The sequence below is a fragment of the Danio rerio genome, chromosome 15, assembly GCF_049306965.1.
Source record: "Danio rerio strain Tuebingen ecotype United States chromosome 15, GRCz12tu, whole genome shotgun sequence".
Classification (NCBI taxonomy): Eukaryota; Metazoa; Chordata; class Actinopteri; order Cypriniformes; family Danionidae; genus Danio; species Danio rerio.
Window position 1 is genome coordinate 4,393,468 of NC_133190.1, and position 12,412 is coordinate 4,405,879.

Consider the following 12,412-nt stretch of genomic DNA (forward strand, 5'->3'; position numbering starts at 1 on the left):
AAGGCCACTGAATATTTGAAATTGCTACATGATGATGTGTTTCCGTCTTTATGCATTGAAGCTGGCACGTTCCCTGAGTTTTTCCAGCAAGATGGTGCACCACCACATTATGGGTGTCAGGTCTGAGCATTCCTAGATGAACAGTTCCCTGAAAAGTGGATTGGTCCCCTGCTGAAAAATCCAGCTTAAACCAGCTTAGGCTGGTTTTTTTTATTTAGCTGGTCGACCAGGCTGGTTTCCAGCCATTTCCAGCCTGGTCTTAGCTGGTCAGGCTGAAAAATGACCAGCTTAATCCAGCTAAAACCAGCTTAACCAGCCTGGTTTAAGCTAGACTTAGCTGGTTTTGGCTTGGCTCCCAGTCTGGCTAGGCTGGTCGAGCCGGTTTTAGCTGGTCATCTCCCAGCCTGACCAGCTAAGACCAGGCTGGAAATGGCTGGAAATCAGCCTGGAAATGGCCAAAACCCCTCTAAAACCAGCCTGGTCGACCAGCTAAAACCAGCCAACCAGCCTAGACTGGTTTAAGCTATTTTTTTCAGTAGGGTCATCGTGGGTCAGTTGAATCAGCCCCTAAGGTCTCCCGATCTGACCCCCTTAGACTTTTATCTTTGGGGTCATCTGAAGGCATTTGTCTATGGTGTAAAGATACACGATGTGCAGCACCTGAAACTACGGATACTGGAATCCTCTGCTGGCATTTCTCCTGCAGTGTTGCTATCAGTGTGTGAAGAGTGGGACAATCCAACACAATGGGAAGAAACTTGTAAATAACTCATGAAAGAATAAAGTTACATTAAAACCAAGCACATCATTGTTTTTCTTGTGAAATTTCCAATAGGTTCGACCTGTCACATGACCCTCTTCCTATTGAAAAAAACAAAAGTTGGATCCAAGATGGCCGACTTCAAAATGGCCACCATGGTCACCACCCATCTTGAAAAGTTTGCCCCCTCACATATACTAATGTGCCACAAACAGGACATTAATATCACCAACCACTCCCATTGTATTAAGGTGTATCCATATAATTGGCCCACCCTTAAGATAAGGTGTGGACTCTGTGGTGGCCAATTCATGTGTAAAACAGACAGACAGAACAATAGCTAGATAGATAGACAGACAGGCTGACCGAGAGACACACACAGACTCATCCCCAGCACATCTCAAAGACTCTCAATAAAGTTAAGTTGTGGACACTGTGGTGGCCAATCCATGCGTGAAACAGATTAACAGAACAAAAGATAGATAGATAGATAGATAGATAGATAGATAGATAGATAGATAGATAGATAGATAGATAGATAGATAGATAGATAGATAGATAGATAGATAGATAGATAGATAGATAGATAGATAGATAGATAGATAGATAGATAGATAGATAGATAGATAGATAGATAGATAGATAGAAGGGTGGACAAAAGGATGATAGATAGATAGATAGATAGATAGATAGATAGATAGATAGATAGATAGATAGATAGATAGATAGATAGATAGATAGATAGATAGATAGATAGATAGATAGATAGATAGATAGATAGATAGATAGATAGATAGATAGAAGGGTGGACAAAAGGATGATAGATAGATAGATAGATAGATAGATAGATAGATAGACAGACAGACAGACAGACAGACAGACAGACAGACAGACAGACAGACAGACAGACAGACAGACAGACAGACAGACAGACAGACAGACAGACAGACAGACAGACAGACAGACAGACAGACAGACAGACAGACAGATAGATAGATAGATAGATAGATAGATAGATAGATAGATAGATAGATAGATAGATAGATAGATAGATAGGTAGATAGATAGATAGTTAGAAGGGTGGACAAAAGGATGGTGGATAGATAGATAGACAGACAGACAGACAGACAGACAGACAGACAGACAGACAGACAGACAGACAGACAGACAGACAGATAGATAGATAGATAGATAGATAGATAGATAGATAGATAGATAGATAGATAGATAGATAGATAGATAGATAGATAGATAGATAGATAGATAGATAGATAGATTATTGATCACAGATTATTGATAACTTCTAAACAGAAAAATTCCATTTATTCTATTATTCTAAATGGCAACACTTTAGTTTAAGTAACCACTCACACCTTTTACTGCAGCCTTAATACCTGCCTATTATTAAGATGTTAACTGTTTATTAGCACTTATAAAGTATGATCTTATTTTACATCCCTGATCCTAACCAATACCCAAACCCAACTAAACCTTACTATTAACAAGCAGCTAATTAACAGTTCATTCAGTGAAAAGCCTAATAGTGTGTTAATAGTGTGAATTGTACATTCAAATAAAGTGTGACCTTCTAAAGTGTACCCATATAAACAAATGATCTCCAATATTCAACATAGATCTCCTTTCCTGTCTGCACACGCACCTGGAGGTCAGCTATGGTTATCTTGTGGTAGATCTTCTCCTCGTCTCGCCGTTCGTCCTGGGGCACGGTGATGTTCGCCAGCGCCGTCTCAAAGTCCAAAATCTGCTGCATCTGACCCCGAGTGGAATTCTTGTCTCCTCCCAACAACAAACCCAGCTCCACCATGTAATCCAGATAAGCTTTCAAAACCTAAACACACAAAACCAGCACAGATCAGCCGCAGGACTACAGAGCTGCAATGAGACCAAAAGGGGTCGCCATGCCTTTTAAAAATGTAAACATAGTTCATGATGAGCGTCCGCACGCTACACTAAAAAGTGATTATTAATTCATTAATTCATTTTCCTTTGGCTTAGTCTCTAATTTATCTGGGGTCGCCACAGCAGAATGAACCGCCAACTATTCCAGCATAGGTTTTACACAGCGTGTGCCCTTTCAGACTCAACCCAGTACTAACACTCATACTGTTTACAAAGCTTAACAGTTCCAGGTTATAACTGGTTTACTTACTTTATTTTTAAGTAAAGCCAACTTGTTGCTTTTAAAGGGTCACGAAACACCAAAACACATGTTTTGAGCTGTTGACAGTTGTATATGTGTCCCACACTGCTAAAAACACTATTAAGACACCTATATTTCACTAAAAAGTGTAAATTGGTTGTTTTTACGTTATTTCAAGCAAATTCGTACTTCCTGTTTGAAACGAATTTTTGAAGCTGCGTCACGGTCATGACATAATAGCGTTGTATTCCAGCGTGCAGACTGGACGTCTGTGCCAGAGTGAGTCTTATTACGTCTTACAGTGTGTTGCATTAACGCATGAGTAAGGCTTGGTTCAAACCAATCAGCCTTACTCAAACCAATCAACCAATATTCATTACTGTGTTTACACGACAGAGACGCCACGTTGTGTTGGCAAAACAAGCGTGAAGTGTTGCTTTTATAGTTTGCTGCCGTTAAGTTTCGTTTTCTTTTTCTCTCTGTGAGAGCTCAGACTCACGTGTGGATTAACAGTGTACGCGACGCTCGACAACAATAACTTACGTGTCTAAGGAGGATTATTGTTTACCTGAGAGCTGTTCTCATCTGCAAACGCTGAGATCGGATTCGCTTGTAGTATTTCTCTTAATAAAGACGCGGCTCTAGTTGCTGTGGATTGTCCTGTCTCTACAGATTTGGTAAGTGAGCGACCAGTGCTCTTTGTTTATTCAGTTTGTTCGTATCGAACTAAGTTAACTATTGCACTGTAACATGTTAGGACCACAACCAAACTTTAACCTCGTGTAGGGTTTTTACCGCATTTTGTGACCGGAATAACACACGCGGCTTTCTGACGCTACCTGCCGTGTGCATCTAAGTTTCCGGAAAATGCTGAGGTTTTTTTCTCTCATTCACCGTGCGCTATCAAACATTGCATGAAAAATACACGCTTAGAGCAGATCCTCGAATCAAATATCTCGTTTGTCGCGAGGGGCATGAATGAATTCCCTGAATGAAAGAGCCAAACTGCAGTTAAAGTCAACCATTTAATAATTTGGCAAATAATTCCACTACAGATGTCCATGTAGGTTAAACACCATCACTTTCTACTGTGTGTGAGTATTTTGACTGAAACTCGCGCGTGCCCAAATAGACACTCCCACACCCTCAATTTTTCCGCAAAAGAGCATTCACACATCCATCGCAAAATGCCGGTAAATTCTGACATCATTAAACAGAAATGACCTCTAAACGGCTGCGCTTGTGTTTGTAAACATTTGACTACATTACAAACTCTGTGGATGGATCAGTATTGTGAACAACTTCAGGTGTCTGGAAAAATATTCAAAGGCTTTTATTCTCATAAACCGCGCGCACGTGAATGCGTCTGACTGTTCTGATTGGCTAAAGCAGGTGTCTCACGTCAGCACGCTCTAGACGTGTACGTGCTCTTTCCGGCAATCTTCCGTCTGCATTCACACAGCGCAGCATTCCGGCAAATTACCGGTAATGTTACAACTTCTCTTTCCGGAAAATAGCCAGAACGAATTTACCAGTATTTTCAAAAAGGGCCTGTTCACACATACAACCTTTCCGGATTATTGCCGGTAATTTTCCGGAAAGGTCTGTATGTGTGAAAGGGGCTTATAAAGTGCCAGATCTGGTAAAACGTGAACGTGCCTTTCCCTTCAAACACTAGCGTATTGCGGGTATGTGTGGGACTGATCATGACTGAAGATGAGTGAACATTAATAAGTGAACGTTCTGGTGATAATTGCAATAATCTACCCTGCGACGGGGGATTCATCGGCGGTTCGTTAAAGGAAGGATCAGCAAAGACTGTTGATGTATGGGACTTAGTCAGAGCTTGAATGGAACTTTACATTACACAGTTCATGGATCAGTTTCTTCCTTAGTTTCACAAGTGTAAGTAAGTGCAATTAAAATGGTTGTCTACTTGTTTTCTCTAGCTAGCAAATGATGTATTTTATTGTGTTGTGTCACTTGTAACTGCTCCACACGGCTTATACTGTATCAGGTTAACACTTTCACAACTAACTCATATTCACATATCGCTTCTAGAACCACGTTGAAAATGTGACGCATGCCACTTTCTTTACGGATTTAAATGTGTTCGTGAGCTCGCAATCCTTTGCCGTTTGTCTTTGCTATAGCCACCGTCAGCTGTTCCTAGACATGTCAAGTTTCAAAATAGTTCAGCTTTTGCCACTGTGTATTAATACTGAAGGTGTGTCGTTGTTATTATTCATGGTTAAGAATAGAGCAATATGCTTGTGTTTAACTGCATTGCTTGAATGCACTCCTGCATTGGGTTCACACACAAACGCTGCACTCTGACTACTTCAACAATTTTAACAAGCTGTGGTGGGTGTTTCCGTCTTGCGCTGAACGCAGTTGACCAATCACAACAGACTGAGTCGTCTGATCAATCACAGCAGATTAGCCGGTCCCACTTTATATTAAGTGGTCTTAACTAATGCCTAGTTCAGACTGCGTGATTTTAGCCCCGATTTTGGCTCGCCGACAGGTTTTGAGAAATCGCTTGAAATCACAGGCAAATCGCTGCTCGTGCACGTGAGTGACAATCACACAGTATGAACTATCAAAGACGCGATCTGAGAGAATCGCAGATGAGTCGCCGATGCCTGCGAGATATTTGGCATGCTAAATATCTGGAGCTGTCGGCGATTCAAATCATGCCGTGTGAATTGAGTTTTGACTGAAAATAACATCAGCGATCGCCTACAGCCAATGAGAGAGCAGCTTTCACTGGTGTGTGCGTGTGTGTGTATACCTGCTGCAGGCCAGTGGGAGGCTGGGGGAGAAGTTAAAAGCGCTCATTCTCGGTTTATTTGGACCCACGAAATGGAGGAAAAACTAGTGGAGGTTTGACAAGGCTCAGGAGCAACCGTGTCTGTTTGACGTTTCATACAGAAAGAAATTAGTTTATTATCAACGTTGAGGAGAAATGGCTAATTCCCTTTAAACCCAGGTGAGCAAATATGTTCATGTTCTACCCCATTAAAGGCTTCTTTCTCCTTATGTAGTTAATAACAAAAGATATACGACGTGTTTTTGGCTGTGAGACGTAGTTTGGACGAACTTGTCGGCGATTCTTCCTATAGTAAAGTCATGCAATGTGAAAGTCCTTGTCACCGATCCATCTTGCAGTGTAAACAAAGCAGCGACGAAACGCTAGCCCAGATAGTCATGCAGTGTGAAAACATCTGTGACATGACTACTTTGAAAATCATGCAGTCTGAACTCGGCATTACATGTACTTACATAGGAACTAATTGTTTGCTACAATGTACTTATTGTGTAAATACATGTATTTACTGTGTACTTATGCTTGATTAAATACATGTATGTAATTACATCTGTAATTAACTATTGTATATTACATTTGTAAATACACTGTTGACCATCCCTTACACCTTAACCCAACCTTAAACCTACCTATATCACCAAACCTGTCCATAACCCAACCCCTATCCCAACTCAAAAGCACCACAAGTGTTCTCAAATACATTATAAATACGGTAAGTACATTGTATTTATTTTTTTGATGCAAGTACGTAGTAGTTATGGACACTTATAAAGTGGGACCGATTAGCCTAACGCAAAGGAAAGGTTTGGGAACAAATGAATCACCAATATGGGAGTCGTTGGGATAATTAGGTAAATATAAATGCATATTATAAGACAGTGAAAGCGTTTTTCAGGTATCAGATAGCCTGATGCTGGAGACCCCAAAACCAAAACATGACCATTTATAATGATTAATAGGGGCTCTTTAAGTGTACTCACTTTAAGTAACTTACAATTTTTTATAGTGTAGTAAATGCTGGCTTTCACATAATCGGTTCGTGTTGGGACAACATGAAGAAATTAGGTAAACTTATTAGTTTTTTACAAATTTAAGTGGATTGAACATAAAACAATTAAAACCCTCGAGAATAGTGTTGTTTCAGCACAATTAAAATAAGTAGTTTGAACAAACAGCAAACATACTGTAAGTTTTTGAGTGTATAGGTAAGAATGTAAAGAAAGGAAGTGGCGCGGCCAATGTGCGACCTACTTAAAATTTCATGCATAGAAAACAAATCAAAACAAATGAATGAGGCATCAAATTAAACTAAAGGTTTAAACTAAATTCAGCAAATTTTTTATTTTATTTTTTTTCTGGGTTATTTATTAACATACGCAAAATGACTACAAACGAATAGCTGACACCAACTTCTGCTGTCTTATTCATTCATTAATTCATTTTCTTTCGGCTTAGTACCTTATTTATCATGAGTCTCCACAGCGGAATGAACCGCCAACTTATCCAGCATATTTTTTATGCAGCGGATGCCCTTCCAGCTGCAACCCAGTACTGGGAAACACCCATACTCTCACATTCACACACATACGCTACAGACAATTTAGTTTATTCAACTCACCTATAGCGCATGTGTTTGGACTGTGGGGAAAACCAGAGCACCCGGAGGAAACCCATGCCAACATGAAGAGAACATGCAGACTCCACACAGAAATGCCAACTGGCTCAGCTGGGACTTGAACCAGCGACCTTCTTGCTGTGAGGCAACAGTGCAAAGCACTGAGCCACCATGCCACCCCTGCTTTCTTATTAGGGTTCTTTAAAATGTTTTTATTTTTTTAATTCTCTCATGAGGAAACCTATATTTTGGTGAGCATATTCTGATTTAAAAACTCAACCTATTATTCTTACTGTCAAACATACAATCCTACAATTTAGCTGCTCATTTGCCAAAAACAAGTGAATTGATTATTTTTTCTTGTTGCTTATTAAAATAATCTATAATAATGTTTAATTATGATTAATTAACTTTTTTCAAACAACATAATGCCATGTAAACTGAAATCTGTTCAATCCTACCTTCTCGTTAGTCTTATTGAGGTAATAATCTCGGGACGGGAGGAAGAGTCCTGATTGGTCGACCTGGAGAAACAGAAAGTTTACACAGCTGAGCAAACAAACACAGATGAGGTAAACACACAGTTGAAGCCAAAATGCTTAGCCCTTTTTTTATTCTTTTACCAAATATTTCCCAAGTGCTGTTTAACAGAGCAAGTGAATTTTCATGTTGAAAGCTACTATCTCGCAATATGTCCAAAAAATTATGAACTGTCATCATGGCAAAAACAAAAGACATTCGTTATTACACAAAAAGTCATGACAACAAATGCTTTTAGGATACTTATTTAATAAGTTAATGATTTTTAACTTATTAAAATGGTCGTGCCCAACTGAGTCTGGTTCCCTCAAGGTTTTTTTTCTTCACTCCCATCAGGTGAAGTTTTTTTTCCCTCTCCGCTGTCGCCACTGCCTCGCATGGTTCAGGATTGGTAGAGCTACGCATCGATGAATTTGCTCTTCAGTGTTTGAACTCTCAGTAATGATTAAATCACACTGAACTGAGCTAAACTGAACTGAACTTAAACACTAAAACCTGAACCACACTGTTCCAGTTACTATGACCATTTATGTGAAGCTGCTTTGACACAATCTACATTGTAAAGCGCTATACAAATAAAGCTGAATTGAATTGAATTGAATTGAATTTTAACTTCTTATTTTTAGTCAGGTCGACTACTGTTAGCGCTACATTTTATTTTAGTTTCAGTTTCAGTTTCCTCTATTTATGTCATTCAACATATCACAATAGAATTGTAATGCAGAATGAAATTACGTTGCAACAGACCCAACAAGAACATTAAAAACATCACTATACAAACACTATAAAATCCTAACATAATTAATAAGCTTTTATAATTCAATAAAAACACAGTTATATAAGATATAACCTATTTTAAAAAATCTCTAAAGAGAATAACTTAATACTTAAATACCTATTTCACCATTTGTTGTAACATGAACAATTTATGCTAGTTCAACTAATTTATTGAATTATTATTTAACACTAGCTATCAACAATGCTTATGTCTAAAAATATTATGAACTGTCATCATGGCAAAAACAAAAGACATGCTTTTAGGATACTTATTTAATAAGTTAATGACTTTAACTTCATATTTTAGTCAGGTCGACTACTGTTAGCGCTACATTTTATTTTAGTTTCAGTTTCAGTTTCCTTTATTTATGTCATTCAACATATCACAATAGAATTGTAATGCAGAACGAAATTACATTGCAACAGACCCATCAAGAACATAAAAAACATCACTATACAAACACTATAAAATCCTAACATAATTAATAAGCTTTTATAATTCCATAAAAATATAAAAAATATAGTTATATAAGATATAACCTATTTTAAAATAAAAATCTCTAAAGAGAATAACTTAATACTTAAATGCCTATTTCACCATTTGTTGTAACATTAACAATTTATGCTAGTTTAACTAATTCATTGATTTATTATGTAACACTAGCTATCAACAATGCTTAAAGAGCCTCTATTGTGGGTTTTCGAAAATGAGCTTCCATGTAGTGTGTAACACAGATCTAAGTGAAGTCAAAAATCCAGTTAAGGGTTAAATCTGAAAGTGGACAGTTTTTAAAACTACTGATTCATCTAAAAAAAAAAAAAGAGTCGACTCATAGTGGTTAGAATGAATCGTCTACATAACGAGTCTTTAGCCGTTTCGGCGTGACGTGACTACGAAAGATAGTTGCTATGGGTGCAAACCCGGGAAAATTTAAACCTGCGCCCCGCCCACAAACACAGCCGCGAAGACAAACAGATCCTAAAGTCATGAGTCAAGAAGACGCTCTGCTTACCTGGATATTATTGGAAGTGTGAGGGGAAATAGTTGATTCAGCAGTCTACATGCTTACAGTGGGCGATTCATTCGTTTGTTAAAGAAAGGATAAGAAAAGACTGGTGTATGAGACTTGTGAGAATGGGCAGACAATACACCAGGGGTGCGTGCAAAATAAGGCCAGTTTATTAGGCACAGAGGCAGCCTGCTACACGCTGGTGAGCACTACACCCCCCTGGCTGGGGATGGGATCTTTGGGCAAAGCAGAGAACAGGTAAGCCCTAAGAACTTATAACACTTCACGCAAGAGGTGCCACAGCAATAATTGCAAAAAGAAATTATCTAAGTTACAGCTGAGAAGGGAGAAAAGCTCGGGAGAAAATCGCGCTCAGTAAATGATGTGCACGCTATCGGTTTCATTTTCACTGCTAAGTGCCGTTAATACTTCCCCTGCGGGGGGTTATGACAGTCACAGGGTTATCGCGCGGCCCGTCCGCCGGGGGCTTGATAAACTGCGCTGGGCATTTGTCTCGCACTGGGCATTTGTCTAGCGCTGAATGCTGTCTACCAATCGCAACAGGCTGTCATCGGTTCAATCAGCGCAGATTAGCTTGGCGCTAACGAGGGGTTTGGGAACAAATGAATCGCTGTACCATTCATATGGGAGTCGCTGGGATAATTGGGTAAAAATAAATGCATATTATAAGACCATGAAAGTGTTTTTTGACCTGGCATGCATATTAAACTGTTGTTGGAGACCCTTACAACCAAGATATGACCCTATTTCATGTATAATATGGGCTCTTTAACAAAAATTGGATAAGCCGAGTAAATGTACCTGAATCACATTGCTGTTGGAGTTTTTGGGGTCTACGCTAACACTGACGGTGAAGAAGGGCTGAGCTCTGTATGGTCCAGAAATGATCTTTAAAACATCCAGAAAATTCTCTTTGTCCCAGGACTCTGTGATGTTCCAGCCTCCGATCTACAAACAAACACACAAAGAAAAACATCAGCTTCAAAATACACACTGTAAAAAAAAAAAGAAGGGTTCCACACAATTCATACATGCTGTCCCAACACAAATCTGTTAAGTTAACATTTTAGTGGATTGAACATAAAACAATTAAGTTGTCAATTCAACCAAATGAATCAGAACTGACCCTATTCTGTGCCACAGTTTGCTTTTATTCTGGCCCAGATCTGGCCTACACCTTACACTTGCTGGGTGTGACAAAGTACAAAAATCCCAGCATGCATTGCAGTATGAATACATTGTATAACTTATTGACTCTCCAGTTTTTATTATCTGCTGTTGATTCTGCTGTTCATGTTGACGTTGTTGATTTTGTTCATTTCAGTCTCCTGTTTGTGATGTTTGTGAGTTTTGTTCATTTTATTAATTGTCAAATATTATATATTTGTATATTTACAAATATATATATATATATTTACATATATATATATATATATATATATATATATATATATATATATATATATATATATATATTTTTTTTTTTTTTTTTTTTTTTTTTTTTTTAAACTCAGGGTGTGTCAGGGTTCTGCCACTTTGGTCTTGTAAATTCTTGTTTTGGTGGCAGAGCTTTGACACTACTCATGTCTGGTCCTGTTACTGTCTCTGTCTCTGCGTCCCTCAGACGCGTGCGCTCTTGTACTCGTGTTTGTGTTTTCGTCTGTCAGCAGCGTGGTGTTTCATTCCCAGCGTCTCAGTCTTGTTTGTTTCGGTTTTGGTCGGCGCTGGGATGAAGCATGCACGCTGCGTGTGTGAGCGCACGGTGAGTGCTTTCATTCATCGTGTGCTCGTGTCTTGCGTCTTTTGTCAAAGCACGTGGCTCGGGGTTTACATTGTGGTCACGTGCTTTTGTCGTGTGCTTCAGTGTTGTGTTATGTGAGCGCATGGCTTGTATTGTCTCTCTGTGTCATGCGCTCTCCCGTCTATTGTCTAGTCCCACCCTCCTTGTTTACTCATTATTAGTTTGCCGTGTTCACCTGTGTGTCAATTTACTTTTTGCTTTATAATCCCCCTCATGTTTTCAGTCCTTTGCCAGTTCGTCGTCGATATTACCCTGTCTTGTTGTCTCCAGTCCTGGTTTGTCCTGCCAGCCCTGTCAAGTTTGTTTTTGCCTTTTTAATTCATGTTTTCCCCTTTGGGGTAGTTTTGTTTTGCCTTTTATTTTTATTTGTAGTTTATAATAAATATTTCTACATTTTTTCTGCAATTGGGTCTGCACTCCTTTTTTTCCCTCACCGATCGTGACAGGGTGCTCCGGTTTCCCCCACAGTCCAAAGACATGCTGCAGGTGAATTGGGTAGGCTAAATTGTCCGTAGTGTATGAGTGTATGAGGGTGACAGGCATAGATGACAGGCCGGCCTGAATGTGTAAAAAAAAGTCATTATCATATGGACAAGTCTAAAATGGCTTGTTCTAAATAGCCGACCCCGCAACCATACGGGACTAAGGCCAAAGAAGAAGAAGATATATATATATATATATATATATGTATATATATATATATATATATATATATATATATATATATATATATATATATATATATATATATATATATATATATTATTATTATTATTATTATTATTTTTTATTTATTTATTGATTGATTGATTGATTGATTGATTGATTGATTGATTGATTGATTGATTGATTGATTGATTGATTTATTTATTTTTTTTTTTTATTGATTGATTTATT

General features: G+C 38.5%; 1 protein-coding gene across 8 annotated transcripts in view; it reads right to left on the reverse strand.

The window, feature by feature from the left end:
* Positions 1–12,412, reverse strand: part of ece2b (endothelin converting enzyme 2b) — a 151,286-nt gene that overhangs the window by 35,119 nt on the left and 103,755 nt on the right. For all 8 annotated transcript variants that reach the window (XM_017351042.4, XM_073923320.1, XM_017351043.4 and 5 more), the window contains 3 exon segments: positions 10,516–10,662; positions 7,828–7,890; positions 2,421–2,609 (listed from right to left, as the gene is read on the reverse strand). In XM_017351042.4, coding sequence (XP_017206531.1) covers positions 2,421–2,609; positions 7,828–7,890; positions 10,516–10,662 — 399 coding nt within the window.